Here is a 19,650-nt window from a genome sequence, read left to right as displayed (position 1 = left end):
GTCAACAGTGACAAAATATTTGAAGTGTATTTTCACTTTTATTTCAAAACTTTAGACAAGTTACTTTAGTATATAAATTCGATTTTTTTCCTCTTACAGAATATAAAGATAATTCCCTCATTACTTCAGTATAAAGTGTTTTACAAGCTTGAAGACCATTGCATAAGTGTTTCTCATACAGGATATCAGAAATAAAGCAATCTTTCTACAGATGTTCAGACAGGTGACTACCTCAGAAACAGCAGAGCAGTTTAGTCAAATACAAGTGAACACGTGACACTACAGTTGTGAAAGTTCAAGTAAGGCCAAGTCAGTAAACATTGTTAAGTCATTGCAAATAATAGTGGAAAGGTTTGTGAGACATTGCAAGGGGTGGATGGTTTCATAGCATAATACTCTTAAATCAAGGATTCAGAGGGATTTAGCTAGAAGACAAGTGAGTTCTTAAATGCTATAAAGCATATGCAAAGACCAAGCAGTGTACTGGTGTTAGTGGAGACTTTGTGCCTGTTCATCCTCAGCATGCTAAGACAAACTACAACCTCTTAAAACCAAGCATAAGGACCACTAATATTTGAGAAGATGCTTTTAGAATTCAAGTATGCCTTATTTTGGATGGTGTGTAGTTTTTATCTATTACTTCATCTTGTAAGAACATGTGAAGACAACGCTCGTTCTGTGCCAGTGGGTGGCCTGCAACCCTGGAGAGGAAAAAAACAAGCATTAGTGTGAACCAGTTGAGCCTAATTGCAGCTATCCTGCAGACCAAGGTTTTGTACCAAAAACCTATTGTTCTGCACTTGGGCATAGATTCCACTTTCACTTCACTGTTGGTGACTAGAATGCAGTGTAGCAGCAAGATTTGTCACGCTCCCCCAGATGCAGTTAGTCCATAGGAACCCTGAGGTACCTCTGATCACTTGGAAGCATGTTACATCATCATCTGTCACCTGCAATTGATGGGACTATCCAAGTAAGTGATCATTCTAGCATTAGGAAATCTAGAGCTAAGAAAGGCAAGTGGAGTTTTTTCAAAGGTCTTGACACCTTTGCCACAGGACACCCTTTTAGAGGCCACTTATCCCCTCAGTTGTCAGTGTCACTGAGCAGGGGCTCGTGCCAGCACAGCTGAAGCCTGGCTCCAGCAGGGGATGCGAAGGCTTTCCGAAGGCTCGGCACTGCTCCGGGCAGCGACTCCCCAGGGTCCGTGCCCCTGGCCTGTATGGGCAGCACTGCACACAGCCGGGGGTACCGGCCCTTCTGCTCATTGCACATGTGGTAGCTTTCAAACACAGGAGACAGAGCTTGCCTGTTCTAGCAGACACCAGCATATCTACTGTAGATTTAATTCTGTTCCACAAATAAACTGAAAAACCATCATTTTAACAGTAAAGGAGCTGAAATTAAATTAGGAGACACAAACTTGGAATAAAATCACAAGGTACTGCATTTGAACCCTTAAAATACCATGCAGACTCCTGTGTAGGTAAAAATCCAAAAGAATCAGATACCTGAAAGTTCATCACTTACAGACACAAATACCTAATGCAGTTTGGTTTGAAAAAAACTACATCCAGTTTGGTCAATTGAGACAGATTTCTTCCTTTAGGAGAGACAGTCCCCCACCATCCCAAGGGCAGCTTGTGTAAGCCTTGCAGCCTCCGTATCTGTCAGAACATTTCTACCCGAAATGAAGGCATCTGGTTGAACACATGCAATATGTACTCATCTCCAATAGCTCAGCACCATTTCCAAGCACTTCTGTGCATCTTCTCCAAATTTACCTATTAGTGTTTATTTCACCACAGAACATACTCATCACTGAGGGTGACCTATAATGAGGAAGCTGAGCTCTCCTATTCAATATTGATGGATTATTTCACGTGCAGTTATAAAACCTATCCATCTTGCCAGGTCCTAGTAAAAGGCCGACAGTCTCAAGCAGTAGTTCACAAGGATGACAGTCTAGTCATCCTAGAGTAACTAGTCATCAACTAGAGTAACTAGCTTGAGTTTCTTACCCCATCAGAATGAAGTTACTGGTGTTAAACTTCAAGGAAAAGATATATACGAGAGGAAAAGGCAGCAACGTATTTCTTCTCCCTTTCAGGAAGGCTTGAAAATTGAGTGTCTGAATTGCAAGACTAGATCTGATCTCTGATTCAGCTCTTCACAGGAATACCTCATTACACATTGGCTTTCCCTTAATATTTTTCACCAAGGTGACCCTTACACATAGCAGCTGCTACTTCAAGTATTTTTATGTGTCTCAAAATCAGGTTGAGGCAGACAAGAGTGTTGAGACGTAACCACCCTTGTGAATGTCACTGTATGTAGTACTGATGGTGGTGCCAGCAAACTGGCCCAAGAGAGCTGACTCAAGTAAGCTGCACTGTTGTGATTCAGATTTTACATCTAGAGGGACAAAGCTTCTCAACAACATCCATCTCACATTTCCAGATATCAAGAACTGGCATTGGTGCACCAAGATTTGTTTGTTCCAGTGGTATCAGTTATCTGAGGGACTCTTTAATTCTAGAAGCATAGATCAGCTTTGATTATGCAATAATGTGAATGTACAGGGCAAAGGACCTTCAGGTCTAAGTTCACTGGTGCCCAGAGTACTTGGTAGAAGCTTTAAAGCTTCTACATGGTTCAAAACTTTAGTAATACTTGCTTAATGAGTTGGTCATGCCATTAGAACTCATGAGTTAAATTGCTATGATTTGTGCCTGGAAAGCCTTATTCCAGATGTACTCAACTCTGCCACTACATCAATATCTACATTATTCTCCTTTTATTTTTCAAAGGAGGAAAAATTAACCAAGAAATTTTACACTTCCACAAAGTCAATTTATTACTCGCAGAAGGATTGGAAAATGGATATCCATAAACTGGCCATTCCATTTCTGTCAGCTATACAGAGTTTATCAGAGTTAAGGTAAAGATGACTGTGTTTCACATCAGCTGCTTCAGAACATCAAAAGCCCTCTTCCATGCTAGACTCAGCATACAAAACTTTCAGTAAGTGCACTTCTTCCCCATTTACCATAGAGTTCCAAGTCTGCATGGATAAAGGTTGTACTTTACAGTCATGACTGCCTTGATTTTACAGCATTAAAAAAACCCAAACACATTCCATCTTACTATTAGATGCCTTGGAAGTTCATTCCACTTGTCTCTGAATAGCAAAAAAAGCAATCTGAAGCATTTTACCTATTCAGAACCATGAGCAATACTTCTAAGTTGAGCTAAGAAGCAACTACATGAAGAAAAACTTCAGAGATTTCATATGGTCACGCTTAGTTGTTCAAGACAGTTTTAGTGAACTCCAAGACACATGCCTGAACTAACAGCAACTGATAAGTACATTTTCGTAAGTTCTGGCATAACTCACAGGCATCCTCTGTTCCTGTTAAACAGCATTACTATTGAACAAGATTAGAATGCCAGTGGAACTGACAGGCTTGAATTCTCTGAGGGAGCAGTCCCAAGTCCAGTTGGTCTCAACAGAACTATAGAGACCAGAAGAGCTGGTTAACTGACAACACTCCTTACCCACTGTGTGGATCCATGCTGTTAAAGAAATTAAACCAGCTATTCAGGTCAGTGTACAGACAGTGGTTAGTAGTGTCAAATGATGGAAAAAGAATTGTAACACTTTGTTACTATAATTTCTGCTCACCCTTTGAAGGCAGCAACAAAATCCAAAGTGTCTATTTCAAACTACACGTGCATGCCTCAAATAGTGTTTTTACATCTTCAGAAAGATTCTCAGGATGATTAGAGAAAATATGCATAATTACACAAACTGATAATACCTCATATCTGCAATCAAAGTAAACTGCTGTAAGCCCACTGCAAGCTCTACTGTTCACCCAACTGGAGGATACCTTTCTAGAAATTATAAAGTAGAACTATTTTGAACACTATAATTTTAGTAGCAATTTGCATAAATTAATGACAACAGTAACAGTCGTTTCAGCTGTTCAGGTAAGCACTAAGATATCCAAACTAAACACGGGATGAGTAATGTTAGTACGTCCTACTGCAAGATTTTGTGAAAGTTAGTATTCTGAACCTAGTGCAGTTACCATCCTTAAGAGGATGAGTAGCTTTAATTCAGTTTTCCAGAGCTGAGCTCCAGGTTTGTCTCTAAATAACTAGACCCAACACTTACTTGTTTATGAATTGTTCAAGAGCCTGCTTCCTTTCCTCTATAAAGGAATCATCAAATATACCATCATCTCCTCGGAAGGGGAGCTGACGGAGAAGAGCTTTTCCTGGTAGAGGTGGTACCACAACCTGAAAGATTTACAGAAGTGTCCTTAAGAGCAGCCTGTAAGCAAGTTCATCCACCTCTTCCTCCTAGAAGACCCAACTCATCAGTCACATTCCTAGTGAAGTAATAAAACAAAAGCAGAGAAGAACAGTACCTGCCCACACAGGTAAGCTGAAATCAAGTAGTTCAACTCTGAATTAACCCAAAACCATTAAAACTAAAAGCCTCTGGCACTGCAGCACTGAGGTTTGATAAAAAGACTGACACACTGGTTTATTTCTGGGCATTTTCAACCACAGTAACTGCTTGATATGATACATGCTTTATAACATAATGAAAACATTTCAGCATCATGACTCTTTGTATGTCTATGAAGACTTGTATTTACCTTTCACTTTACTCACCTTGCTTTCTCTTTCTAGTTCATTCCTTAGCCATTCAAAGTCACTATATCTTCTTCTGACTGTAGATTCTTTCAGTTTGAAGATAGGTAGATTTGTCTGAAAACAAGAACACAAGCTATTGGTTAGACAGATTAGAAGTTTTGATAAGCAGAACCAAGAACCAAGCTGTTAATTTACACATTAGTTCCATTTAAGCAACAACAGCAGTATTAAGAAACACTCAAGATACAGAAATAGAAATAAGGTTCTAAGCTAGATGAGTAAGCTGTGCCTTGAACTGCATGGCTATGAGCCTCATTTATATGGTATCCCAATCACCAGTATTTTGTCATCATATCACCCAGCAGAATATCTGATTTGCTGGCCACTTGAGATGTTTCTAAGGTTGAAGAAGCATCTGCTATTCTTACTGTCTCAGGAGCTGGATTCCCAATATACACAAAATTGGAGGTGGGGAGGGAAGGGGGAAGAAAGTCTTATTCCACACAGGCTTCTCTTACTGCATTCAAGGGAATGTTTCAGATATTAGCACAGGACATTAATCAAATCCTGTACTTTTCTACTCCCTGATACAGCAAGGCCTCCAACATCTTCAAAAGCAAAACCTTTAAGTCTTACAGTGAATCCATTCAGGACTGATGAAGATTTGGTAGCACAAGCTGCCAAGTTTGGGTAGCTCCAAAGAAGCCAACAAGGCTGAGATGCATTACAACATTCAGTGCTGAGGAGATCAGAGTGTCTGACTACAGAGCTAAACCAAGCAGAGCATGATTAGGGAGAGCTTTGCTGCACAAGGCTAGAAGGCAGCACCGAACCCCAACATCCTTGAAAGGGACATAAAATAGGAGTAAGCTATAATGCTGCACAAGACCATGTTAAATACACAGGCACCCTGATACAAGTCCTTATACTAACTTGTGTCAGAGCCTGCCTTAACTTCTGTTCATTCTTGGGGTGCCACTTTTGCAACCCAACTTGCATGTTATTTTAAAAGTAGACACTGAGAGAGTCCTCTCCTAATGACACCTTGGCTAGAACACTACAAAATTGTTTCTAGGAGTTATGACCTCCTAAAAGTAAGACCATGAGCCTGTAATTACCATACACAACCAGAAGTCACAGAATAATGCCTACTGTTGTCAGACTGCCCATTCACTAACAGTCTTCGTATACTTTTTAAGAAGACTCTCAAGGAGTACCCTAGGAAGCTGATGTTCACATGGGACTACAGTTACATCCAGCTTTCCTGTTGGCAGATGCACAGTAATCATTCTCAGCTACTGCCTTTTACGTTTTTGTTGTTTTGTTTTAATCTCATAGGCCATCTAACTCAGGATCTGGTCACAGTTTGAATGGATACCCCTGTACAATATCATTTGCAGGATGTTATGCTTAAGCTACCACTGGGGAATACTTTTGGCAGCTCAAAACAGGTTTAATTGCAGAGATATTTTCCTGCACTAGGCAGGTCTGTGACTATGGGTCATTGTATTGCTGCCAAGCCAGTAACAAGTTTCTGGCTGTCACACTAAAGTACTTGATAAGTTAGTTGTGTACTTTCACATTATGCAAGTTAGTTCATAATTTTACAAGTGATAAAGCATAGAACAGTATTTTGTTATGGTGTCTTATTGCTAAATGTTTAGAAGCATTCAAGCTCTCTTTCCCAGGTAAAATACTGTTGATTGTGCTAGCAACTAATAATAAAATTGCATTTAAGACGTACATCAGAAGTCAGGCTTTATAAATAAATACTCTTGTCTTGATGATAAGAATACTCAAGAGTGAATATAGTTAGGTCCCCCAGAGTGCATGAAGGAGATTCCCAGAAGTACTGGATTATTTTCCTCTGATTTCAGCTGTTGTTTTTTAACAAAGTTTGCCATTACACATTACAACATCAACTCTTTGTCAGTGTCTTAGGTAGAAAGCCCTTTAAAATATTTAGAATATAGGTTCTCACCTGCAGAAAATATTAATTTCTCCTCTCAAGTTACTAAAAACAGGATTAGAACTGGATAAAAGCAGCTAAAAACCAGTAAGTTCCCAGGTCTTCAGGAACTCTTTTCATTTTCTAGGCATGAAGTCTATAAAGTTAATCTCTAAACAACAGATCAGGCTTACAGATACAATGTGTGGGTAGAAGTGCCAGTCAAGATCACTTTACCTTCTACATTCCCTTTTGAACTTTTGACACGCTAGCCCAGCTAGCAAGTAGGAGAAAAGGACAGAGTCCTTTGCTTTCCCTGTGAGTTGAAAAATCTTCTCCAGTTTGATTGTAAGCACTGGAAATGTTCAGATTGAAAAGTATGTCAAAAGGCATCCACTAAATTAAGTGTTTCACGAGTCACAATTTGACAACTATTTTCTAAAACAGAGTACATGTTCACTGTCCTTTGGTCTGGATATGAACTAGAGCTATCTATAGAGATGAATTTCTAAACTTCATGTTTCTTAAAACCCAGAAACTGCAGCAATTCTCCTTCCTCTAGAAGTACATACTGATAGAGCAGTGCTCTTCAGGTAAGGAAGGATCTATTTAAAAATGCAAATTGAGAGTCCTGTTTTATACTGCTTAACCTATTTACATCTTAGGTTCCTATTTTTAATTCAGGCTACATTCACATCTAAAGTTTCTGTATGGACCTTTGTCACTAAGGATTATTGCTCTGTTTGAGCAGACCACCCTTTCCTTCAGTAGGACGGGCTTCTGCATGCCCTACTGCCTCCATCTCCCATGGATAGACAGTTTTCATTACGCAAGTCAGACAGCTCCTGAAGCATGGGCTTTCATTGGACAAGAATTTGGTAAAAGGAGACAATCCTGAAGAGTCAACAGAAACTTTCATTTTCCATTACAGTGTCATTTCAAGACCATGCAGGCTATCAAAAATGTTATTCTCCCCTTGACCTTTTACATTGAGTTATCCTTGTTTTCTAAGTCACTAAGGTGCCAACAGATATTCTGGGCACTGCCAGTGCTTTGTTTGTCTGCTAGAACAGAGACAACAGTAAGATGCAAAACTTGAAGTCAGGCTAGTTTCATTTTTATGAGCATTTCTGCCCATGCTCATTCAGCATTATAATATCAACTTTCTGGCCTGCTGAGCTGCAAAGTCTACTTTCACAAAACTCATGACCCAGCTTGGAACAGCCCCTGGAGCACAGCTCATTCCTGTGATAATTTCAGCATAATTTCTCCAGCAATTCTTTCTTCAGCAGTGTAATAATTATACCATTTATTGAAAAAAAAAAAATTCAACAGCTTCCTAGTCCAAAATCATGCTGCTTAGGAGTTGGAATGCAAGCCCTCAACCTGAAAGATTACACATCATCCAAGGCATTAGACAAGTGAAAGTCACTAGTCAGAATTGCAGATGGAGCTTTGTTGCAGAAGGACAAACAAACCAGTTCTGCAGAAGTCCCACACAGCCCAAAATCCTAAGCCATAGAAAGATACTAAGTCAAGACAGATTTTGTGTAGCACTGTCACTTTATTAGAGTCTGTGTAGACACCATTAGGCTTTCTCTGAGTACTGTCAAACAGTCTGTATTCTGCTGGGGCAGTTAATAGCCAGCCAGTACACTGGAATAAATATTGTCAAAACTGGTGCCAAGTTACATTACATAATTAAACAACAGGTGACAAACCCAGATCCTTAAGTCACTCCTGCATTTCTCCACTCAGATGCCAAACAAGTTTCTACAGTCATTTGGCTAGTGCTCAACAAACTAGTAATGGGAAGCAGTGGTTCCTTGCTAACAGACTTCAGGGCAAAATCTGTGTTCACAGTAAGCATGTTTCTTCAGCATCATTTATGTCACCATAACATACTCAACTTTGAGTCCGACTCTAAGCTCAGGAGATTCCCAGTTCACCTCAGAAGCAAATGACAGTCCTAAGACAGTAGCTTAGATAACCAGGTAACAGTCTTCCAGCTCTTACTACAATCACTCCCCGAGCTACACCCAGTTAGAAGTTGAAAAATTGTTTTTGTATGCAAGTGAAGATAATCTCACAAGCAGAATGCAAGTAGTTTGAGTACTAGTCATTACTGTCCACTCAGCTTCGGATACAGTTATCCAATGCAGCCACTCCAGTAAACAAATTACCTTAAATGCAGGAGGAAAACTAGAGTAATTTATTAGTTTATAATTAGCTTTACGTTAATAAAATAATTCTAAGTCTTAGTTTTTAGACTAGCTTATTCACTGAGTGGAAGAAGTCTTGCAAATAGTCAGACTTGCTCCTAAAAATTTATTTCCAGACATAAATCAAATGCAAATAGCATTTGAGTTCCTTCAAAGAACATGCTGACACTCCACAAGATTGTATGACACTGCAGCCGAGTCCATCCCCGCAACAGCAGAAACTCTCCAGATGTTGTTGTTCAGCATACTTTGAGGTAAATTTGGTTTATTTCTTCATCTGCCACCATAACACTCAGCAGCAGCACTGCACTGCCCATGTCTCCCATTCCTAACAGACTGAGAATAAAGCTGCACTGTTGCCACAGCACCTACTTTGATGTCATCTTTTCAATTAGGTTATGGTAGCCTTGAGAGAACTCAATTTCCATTAAAATAGAGTGAAAGAAAGCACATAGCTCACTTTTGATAAAAGTTTGTGGCTTTGACTCTCAGAAGCTAAATTCAATGATCTTGACTGTCTCATACAAGCTGTAATCTTTGTCAAGAGCCTACACCCTTTGGCTACATTTACATTCAATGGGAGCTGTGGGCTATCACAGTAAGTAGCATTCATGGTGGATTAAAAAAAGTATTACAATTTTCTTAAGGCAAGAGCCTGCTGTCCTTTAGTACAAGAAACTGGCTCCAGCAGTCCACTGTTATTGCAGAAACCTTGCCAGTGGTTTGTTTCCTTCCCGACTTGACATAAGCAGTTACCTCTCAATTTCCTACAATTATAAAAAGCAAGAAAGAAGGAAAACATGCTTTGAACTTCAGTTTGTAGAAGTTTAGACTTTTGCTGGGTATATTACTGAAGGAAAGCTTCTTTCCCTGCTGCAAAATGTCAGACTAGAGATTGTTATTTTTCTAAGTTTCAGTCCTTTTCATCAAAACAGAGTTCTACCTCCCCTTTTCTCCACTTGGTGTCCAGATCTACTGAAGGTATGTCATATTAAAAAAATAAAAAGTTAAGAGTACACTTAAAAATCTGACCATGCAAGTTTTAAACAATGCTGACTTAAACTATACCAAGAACTTTTGAACTTCCCACTCCACAGTACTGGAGCTATGGAGCCAGGATGTTACTACCTTAAAGACTAAGGCAGTGAAATACTAATAGCAATACAGTGTCAGAGACTATCAGTCTTTAGACAAGAATTAACCTTTGCAAAATCCAGTGCTTTGAGTCCAGAGTTGCTCTCTGAAAAATGAGCAAAGGGATACCTGTATTTTTGCCAAAAAGCATCTATCATCACCTGATCAAGTTCAACAACATCCTAAACAGCTGAATTATGGTGTGCCATGGTCAAAAGACTCTAAATAGGGTGAGTCAAGAGAAAGAGATTGCTCAGTGATGCTTTATTCTTCAGGTTCCACACTCAGAAGCCAAAGATAAAAACAGGAGCCTGCTTTAAGGACTCATCTGGACAAAGACTTTTACAACACCCAGACAGAACTAGTAACTAGATCAGGGTTAGCAAGACAAAGTCTCCTGTGAAATATCAAATATTCATTTGAAAGAGAAGGGATTGTTACTTTTACACAATTCAATGTATAACAGCTCTGATTAGACCTACTGTAATGTTCATATTCATTCCTCATTAGGAATGACTGAAGAGGGATCACATTAAGTTGATGCTTTAGCATCATTACTGACATCCATCAGCTACAGTCAAAAGAGCATAAAAAATTTCAGTGAATTGCTGCAGTTGCTAATTTTTTATCAGAAACGAAATGTTTGATATGCTTTGTGAGCTAGAGACAGTCCAGTATCCCTATACTTCAAATATGCAAGAAAAAAAGCAGTAAGTTAACTAGTTTAAAAGTGTGTCCACTAAGTAACAAAAACCTCTCTTCATATTTCCAGTTTTACTGGAGCAGTAACACTCACATTCTTAAGTAGCCACTAAAAGCTATAGAAAGGCTTATAATTCCTGTTCATTAATTTGCAGCATATCTTACCACTTAGAGGGTGCTACAGCTTAAGCCCATAAGAAATAATCTCCAAAGTTTTTTTTCCAGGTCTAGAGATGGCTTTAAACCACTTAATATATAGCTTCATTTTCTTCCGGATTTTAGAGTTAAGCTGCTATACACTAGCTTATAGTTACACTTTCAAATAGGCTTTGTGGCCAACACAAACGATACTGTCATATGCAAGAATCTTCTGGGGCAGAACACAGATTTTGAATTGGATTCTCAAGAAATAGCCACAGAAAGAACATTTCAAGAACCTGTCTTCAGTTGGTAAAACACTCGTTTTTATACCTTGAGTAGAAGGTTAGGGCTTCTCCATCATTCTTACGTTAGAAGTTACAGCAACAATAGCACTTTCAGACCCTTCACTCAGTTCTACAGCTTCACAGGGTATTTGGATTATGTACCTGTTAAAACAGCCTCCAGTAGTGCAACTGGCATTGCTTCATCAAGTGAAAAAACTTTAAATAAAATGCTTCCCTTACTGTTAGAAGACATAAACCTCCGCTGCATCATTTACTTCTCCAGACGAAAAGCAGCAGAGACTGGACTGCTCTAAAGTTCAAGCTGACACTTTTGCACCAAGCCATCTAAAAATAAGCACGTATCAAAACTCCCTGGCATCATATGCCTACCTGGATCACAGCCATCTGTCCTACAAAGATTACTCATTGTTCCCTTTGATTTGGTCTGTTCTGTACTGTACTGGAGTGCAATCTTAAAACATGACAATCAAGGCCTGCACTGTATACACTGAAATAAAAGGAGTGCAAGTCACCAGTTAAACTAATATACTAATAAGAAGCACTATTCAGAGACTTGGTTATTTTATTTACACAGTAACAGGTATCAATGCTAAACTAGTTCAATACCTTTGGACCAGCCTCTTGAACCTAGCTTAATTACAAACCTCTACAGAAAAAAACAGCTACTCAAGAGTAAATCCACTTTCCCGGCTTTGGAAGTTTCTTTCATCCAAGCCATTCTACTTCTCTGTTTCCCTAGTCAGTGCCATTGGAAATTCTTAGCCTTCCAGTTATCCTTTTCTGAATTACTGCTTGAAGGAACAGTTAATGTTTGTAAAGGTGCAGTACCTGGGCTGTAGAACAGAAAAATGGTCACCTGAATCACTGCATTTTTATTCTTTGTAGAGGAGTCTGAAAATATGTAACGGGTAGCAGTGTCTAGAATGGGTTCTAAAAGCATAATTTACTACAATTAGAGCAGACTTGCAGTGTTATGCAAGATTTGTAGTAGTAGAGAAATAGAGAATTACTGCTGATTATGCATCCCTAAACACATACACACTGAGTCAGTGTTTAGTCATGACTCCACCACAAGCTTCAACTATTAAACTGTACAATGCTGAAGTCAACTACAGGAAGGGCAGATTTGATTCTTTTCATGGTGGGGGAAGAATCTGCAGCTTCAAACCCTGCCAAACACGAAGGACAGGAGATTTGGAACTGATCAAGGACAAAACATTTCAAAAACACATCCATCAGTTCAAGAGCACCACTTTGCAAAACATGGCACAAGAAAAGTGCTTTCTGAGCAAGTTATACTTTCAGTTCATTTTCTGTCTTACTCTAACTTGATTTGATCACAGCTGTCAGATTCCAATCAGTAAGTCACAAGTCAGACTATTATAAACGTGCTCAAATGTAAATACTGTATCCAAACTAGGTCTTGAAAAAATTGGTTAAGGGGAGAATAGGACTTTTAAAAGCAGCTTGAGTTCAGCAGTACTCAGATAAACTTCCCCAATGCCTTGAAACCAATACTATTCTTAACACTGCAGGCACTTCACAGCCTGTGTATTCATTTCCTTCCCTACACAGGACCTACACAGTCAAGCACCTCTGCAGGTCTACAGAAATCTTTCTGCAGAAGATACAGAAAACCTGACTGGTGCCCTAAAGAGCATTGGTACCACCCAACTATTGCATTTCACAATATCTGGAAGCACAGCAATGTATTCCCTTTCTACACCCCAAGACAAGCCACTGCACTGTGGAATCTCAGAAAGCTAAGATATACCTTAGTGCCAAGTTTAATAACACTGATTAGAGGCAACAGGAGCTTCAACCTTAAAGAACAGAACTAAGATGACAAAAGCTTTTAGTTTGGTTTTGCTTTGACAAAAAAGAATTCTTTAACTACTTGGACTAACAGCTCCTGTAACAGGTATTTTATTATAGCTCTAACTGTCAGTTTGAATATCAATGACCTCTCTACAAGTTCTCACTAACCATAAACAGATGATTTAACCTTTTAGTCTAGGTGACAAACCCAACCAAAATGGGCAGCACAGAAGTCACTCTTACTTCTACAGAAACAAAACCAGACAAAATAGTGTTAACAGTTTATTTGCAGATCACTGAATATTCTGAGTTCTAAGGGATTCACAAGTATCATGAAGTCCAACTCCTAAGTGAACAGTCCACACAGGGATTGAACCCACAAGCCTGGTGTTATTAGCACCATGCTCTAACCAACTGATATTCTCAGGGCTGCCAAGGGGATATTTCCTTTTTTGTAGCAAGTTCCTGGATACCCATATGCTTCGCTGACAGTATTCTAACCAAAGTGCTTATCTCCTATGGCACTGACTTTACACTGGGTGTATGGCTCTGATGTGTGTCACCAGTCACTGGATCAGCGTTAGCTTGTAAAGCTTAAGTCTTGTCTCCTTAAAGGATTTAACAGCTGAAGCTATTGCACGGAATCTGCTTGAGCAAAGACCTTCCTTTTGACCCATTTATCAAGAAAACTATTTCTCAACTACAGTAGAAGATAAATGATACCTGGAACTGGATTGAGGACTAAATACATGCTGTAGGATGATAATATGACAATTGTAATTTGTTCTATGTTTGCTTCCTGGAATTCAGAGAGAGGACTGGCTTTTAGCCCATAAATAGTAACAGTATTCGCATGCCCTCATTCAAAAGCGTTGACTTGAACAAGCCCAGCCTGAAAAGGTTTAGTAAGAAGGAGAAAAGAGCTAATAAAGACTTGTGAGAAACAGCATGAAAGAGTATTTACACTTAAAATGTGACTTTTGGTTCACATTCTTCCTCAAGAGGTAAGGACAATGAAGTAGTTTACTGTATTACTTTAGTAGGCAGTCTAGTTAATTATGCTAGTTTTAAATGCTGCACAGTCACCATATTGTGATCATCTAGATACCTTCAGATGAGATGAGTACTTTATCAAGGTTTATTTTGCTAGAAGAAGCACTTGGAGCTTTATACCCTACTGCATTATTCCCAGTTTAGCTCACCCTCAGCCTTCACACACAAAGGACACCTCAGAATGGAACAAACAGACTGCCTGATGCTGCTGATGGAAAGCAAATTCTCAAGTACCCTGTCAAAAACATGACCCATTCGAATTTGCTATTTTAGCACAGCAGGGTGGCATTTTCTATCACTTATTTCTGAACAAGATTTTTGACTTTCATTGCTAGGCTGCACTGTAGTGGCACACTGCCACATTGTGTGCCTTACAGTGGTTGCTACAGTGGAAAGCTTTCTGTCATCACCTTGTCCAGCTTGCCAAGAACAGACTGTTATTTAATGTACAGACTCAGGCTCAGAAAGTCAATACTTTGGCCAACTGTCCATCTGTGAAGTAAGCTGCCCAGCCAGGACTGCTGCATAGGGTCTACCTGCAGCACTCCTCTCAAAACTCCTCAAAGGCCTGTCAAAGCACCATGCATTTACCCCAGCACACAGCCACCCCTGTGACAAACCTTCCTAAGTTCCAAAATACTACTGACTTGCTTACGCAGTAACGTACTGCTGAGCAGTCTACCCAAAACTTTAGAGTTCCCCAATAAGCTTTCTGACTTCCACCAGAACTTGATGAGTACAGCATTACAAGAACTAAAGCATGAAGTTGTTCCACTTGCTGCTTTCCAGACAACAGATATGCTTCAACTGCAGTACCAGCAGAAAGCTTGCCAATAAAAGCTTTGGGGAAACTCTGCAGTATTTCACATATATTTTGCAAGATACTTTTTATCAAGTATCAGTTCAAGAGTCTGCTAGCAAGTTCAGTCTTTCCAAAAGACCGCAAAAGCTAAGCTTTGAGATTTAGACAAAGATAGAATTACAGAGTCTGTAAACACCATGACAGTGGTACAAATCTAATTGTCTCAACGCAAACTTGAATTTCAGTGTCCTCTCTGACAATGTTTCTGGCTTAGAATGATCTCCACCTGTAACGTGAGGCTGCTGTCCTGTAGCTTTCACCACAATTTGGCAGCAGTTAAGCCATCCATTTCTGCACACTTAACATTTTACTGTTGGTGTTACTTGAAGAGGTAGCTCCCCAGATACAACATAGGTAACTCACACCATCTTCTCAGGTTTGTTCTGCTACTACTACCAGCACTGCTGGGGGAAACTGCACATCAACTGCTACTTTCTTACTTTCTGTAACCACAAGCAGTTGTCGAACCACAGAAGCCAGCTGGTGGCCATTGTCACCCACACTCCAACAAGCAGCTTATCCTACTAAGCCTATCTTTCACAAATACAATACCACAGCAAATCATGTTCAAATTCTTCCTCTGCGCTGAAACCTGCATATTAGCGACATGGTCCGTGTTCTGCTGTGAAGCAGTTAACTGATACAAGTTTAGACAGTGAACATAATTCTGCATGACTTGTATTACCTGCTCTGTAGCCTTCCAGCACACAGAGACATAAAACTCAATTTTACAGTTCATGGTAGCTATGAACTATGTGTACAGCAGTGCACAACTGGAAAGGGCATGATCAAAGAGACGGTCCTGTATACAGGCATGTACAGATGCAAGCAAGGAGGGTGGAGGATGCAATGTTTACATAGTATCAGTCTGGAAGGAGGAACAGAGGAAGGTCACAGCACTATCACAGTGTACATTTGTTCAAATCATTCTTGGTCTTCATTACAACAGGAATCTAGAATTTTCTACCCCAAACAGCAGGTGGGCTAAGACTAACCTGTCTCAAAACCTGTTTTTCTGCTTTCCTTTCTGATGAAGAACTTCAGTTGAGTATTTTTAAAAACTGTTATTTTTTTAATCACAGGAAATTTGACCTAATTCCCAAGGCCATATCACAGCCAAGTCCCTTTTGTATCATCTTCCCTGGATCCAGCCATTCCAAATGCTCAGTCTCATGGAAAGAAACATCATCAGGAACTTAAAGGGCAAATACTTTCCAGCAAGGTAGAATTACATCTTTCTTCTAAGTGGATTGCTAGAGTTCTGATAAGGGCGGTGCAATGCAACACAAATCTGCAAGTTCTAGTTTGACCTCACACAGAGGCCAAATATAGGCTGAAAGCGTGTTAGTTTATTCCTCCTGGCCCACTGACACATCCTGAAACACAGGAATAGCTACTGAACACGACAATTTATAAGCATCAGAAATAAAGAAGTATCCTCCCTAGTAGCTTTAGATTTCACCTGATTTTGCTTTTTTAAGTAAGGTTACACTAAGCTGGGGACTTAGACCTTTAAAACCAGAAAATCCTCACAAGGTTAAGTCTTGTCCAGTGAATTTTAGTGACCAAGGCAGCAGCCCCTCAGCTGTATCCTTCCCTGCTGTGAAGAACTCATATTGCAGAGAATGTGTGCAGGGAGTCAATGAAGCTTCACCCTTTATTACTGACTATAACAACTGACCAGGTTCCATCAGCTGTAACAGAGTACAGCTATACAAGGTAGCAGACTCAACCGCAAGCTATAAAAAACCCCCATCTATAAGACATCAGCTTTCTCAACCCAGCTTACTTCTGGCAATGCAGACCAAAAAGGACTCCCTGCTTCAAGTCCCTACCAGCCACAGCAAGGACTGTGCTGTAGACATTGCATTTTTTGACCATTCCTCTGGGCCCCGTTTATGAAACTAGAAAGGCCAGGGAACACAGTAATGACTTCACATAGCCTTTCTCAAGCTCAAGACTACTAGCCTTTGGGGCAAGTCAGTGAACACAGCCCTTCCAGCTAGGAAGGATTCTAGTGTTACTAAGAAGAAGTATTTGACAGCAGCACATCGCGAGAAACAGCCCTGTTTATTAGGCACCACAGTTTTATTTCAGGTACAAAAGAAAACAGGAAGCCCTCCCCCATACACACGCACCTTATCACTTTAGCTGGCTCTGATCTAGCGCGTGTGCCCACTAGACTTATTTACACCTTCTCTATGTACTTTTTGAGGCCGCTGGAATCCTGAACTTGACCTCCTCCTCGGGGCAGATCCACCCATATTACTCCATCGCAGAGAGCTGAGTTTGCCCTCCTCTATTTACCTGGAGACAGACAAGCAATTGCTCACAGTACAGCGTTATTTCAGTCTGAGGACAAGCTGTACGCAGCAGAGCCGAAAGAGCACTTGTCCTTTAGTTATCTGAACCGAGCTGCATCGCCTTAGCTACCAGGAGCCCGTCACAGAGTTATCAACCCCAGGCCGAGGATGGAGAGTCCACTGCGGCTCTGCCACCGCCTCCGGGCGCCGCGCACCGCAGTAGCCGTGACACGGGTCCTGAAGGACACGGCGGCGGGAGCCCGTCACCGCCACCCCGGCCAGCCCCGGGCGACACGAGGGCCCGACACCGCCAACCCGGCTCCCGGGCCGGGCCGGCGCTGCCTCACCTTGACGCGGATCTCGTAGGTGGTGAAGCGGCCGCGGCCCACCCCCACCGTCTGCGGGTTGCCCACGTCGATCTCCAGGAAGTTGCTGGGCGGCCCGTAGGCGTCGTTGAGGTTCTGCGGCTTGCTGATCAGCCGCCGGGTGTCCGCGATCGTCTCGGCCATGGCGGAGCGGGCGCCTTCTCCCCTGAGCCAGCGACCGAACCCCGAACGCCGCTGCCGCCGTCACCCGCACCGCCCGACCGCCCGCTCCGCGCCCAGCTGACTGCCCGGCAACGCGCACCCGCGCCCACCGCCCGCGCGCGGGCAAGGCACGCTGGGCAATGTAGTTCTCGAGGGCCGCATCTCTCCCTAACGCCTGGCGCGGTCGCCCGGGTTCTGAACTACACATCCCGGCGGGCACTGGGGGCGCGGCGCTCTGGCCGGGAGAGCTGGTTTGTCGGGCCCGCCCGCCCCCTCGGCCGGGTGTGGGGGTGGTGGTGGAGTTGCGGGGAGTTCTTCCCACAGATTCCCATCCTTCGGGGAATGAAAAGGCTGGGTAGGAAATGCTGTATATGCAAGGTGTTAAGCAAAAGGAATCAGCCCCGTGCAAATGTAGGCTGGAGGAGATGCCCACCAAAAGATCTGTGTTGAAAACAAAGTCTTAAGTCACTAACCCAAGCTGCAATCAAGGTGACGGTGTTGCTTGTAGTAGTCTTACCCTTTTAAAACTTACTGCAATTTTAACAAATGATACACATTTAATAATAATATTACTAACGGGACCAGATTTTATGTCCCCATAGCTTGCAAAGCTGAAGAGTTCATAAAGGATAGGAAAGGAAAATTGTGTTTACAGAGTGAGTTATTAAAATAACGAAAGAAAGAAAGAAAAGAAAGAAAAGAAAAGAAAGAAAAGAAAAAGAAAGAAAGAAAGAAAGAAAGAAAGAAAGAAAGAAAGAAAGAAAGAAAGAAAGAAAGAAAGAAAGAAAGAAAGAAAATGAGAGAAAGGGAGAAGCAGAGGTGACAGAATTGTCCCCTTCCAAGACATAAGGTCTTTATTTCTCATTATCTGATTAAGTAGGTTGTGTGTTAACAATAAAAGAAACATTTCCCAAAGTAGTGCAGTATTTGCCCTCTTGATGCACCTAAAACCTCAGTGAATAGAAATTATATTAATCCATTATTATTTATAAATTACTCTTACATCTTGGAGGACTTCCAGAATTTTTAATACCTGTTAAAAGTACCCCTCCAGTGATTAAATGCATGTATCATTTTCCTTCCTTCTTTTCTTATGAAAGAGTTCTAGTGAAGTTCCTTCACTATCCAGGTAGAATGAGACTGTGTGAAAACTATTGATATTTTTTCCAAAAATCTGTGTGGGCAATGGGTAAAATGGCAGGCTGCCCACAAATCATATCTGAGAGACACAAAGTTAACTCTGGCAAATTTAGTTAGCTGTTGTCTATGTTAATAAAAAGGTAATCAGAAAGTAGAGATGATCCCAAGGTACAAAAATAGTTCATCCATGTAACCAGTATATGATGGGTGGTTTGCTTGGTAACTTTCCTGTGAATTTCTTTGTCATCACTCCTTCAGTGTTATTTCTCCCACTTACTAGTGCACCTTCCTTTCTTTCCACTAATAGCTGCCAACTTTATAATTTGCTTTATAATTATAAACAGAAATTAAGCTGACAAGAGTTTTACAAAGCAGGAGTGAAGGGGAGCTTTACCTGAGTTATACTAGTTATTAAACTGGTCGTGCAGCAAGGCAAGAAAAAACTCATTAATTCTACTGAGACCACATATGCATCTGGAAAAGCTTTTGTTTGTTACACAACCTGTGCTGCCACATCTCACTGCAACTGTGAAAAAGAAACTGAGCACTGGTGTTGTCTTAACTATAATACGTTGTCTGTCTCCTGGCCAAGCCTGGTTTCATTATCTGTTCAAAGCAACAAAAATATGTCCACTGCTGTGCATTTGGGAAGTTGCTGAGTCTGTGATGAATAAAGAACATGTTCTCAAGCTGGGTAGATACTAAGAGTGAGGCTTAAGTTGAATGCTTTTCTCACAGCACACCATCTCAGCACCACTGTTTTGTCGGCTTTTCCTATCACGGATGACTGGTGGTGGAGAGCCTTGTGGAGGCTACAGAGAATGACT

At 41.0% G+C, this 19,650-nt stretch overlaps 1 protein-coding gene across 2 annotated transcripts; it reads right to left on the bottom strand.

Moving 5' to 3' along the window:
- Window positions 1-18: 18 nt before the first annotated feature.
- On the bottom strand, window positions 19-17,794 carry SNX3 (sorting nexin 3). Of its 2 annotated transcripts, XM_069011025.1 has the most exons (4): window positions 17,504-17,788; window positions 4,687-4,782; window positions 4,181-4,305; window positions 19-701 (listed from the first exon to the last, which is right to left on the bottom strand). In XM_069011025.1, exons 1-4 carry the CDS (start codon window positions 17,663-17,665, stop codon window positions 596-598), a joined length of 489 nt encoding a protein of 162 aa, XP_068867126.1. In that variant the 5' UTR covers window positions 17,666-17,788; the 3' UTR covers window positions 19-595. The 2 variants fall into 2 exon arrangements, with proteins under 2 accessions (XP_068867126.1, XP_068867128.1); XM_069011027.1 differs by lacking the exon at window positions 4,181-4,305 and having other exon boundaries at window positions 17,504-17,794.
- Window positions 17,795-19,650: the final 1,856 nt, after the last annotated feature.

Source organism: Aphelocoma coerulescens, chromosome 3, assembly GCF_041296385.1.
Source record: "Aphelocoma coerulescens isolate FSJ_1873_10779 chromosome 3, UR_Acoe_1.0, whole genome shotgun sequence".
NCBI lineage: Eukaryota > Metazoa > Chordata > Aves > Passeriformes > Corvidae > Aphelocoma > Aphelocoma coerulescens.
The sequence above is the reverse complement of the archived record's forward strand: the minus strand, read 5'-3'. Positions and strand labels throughout refer to the sequence as shown.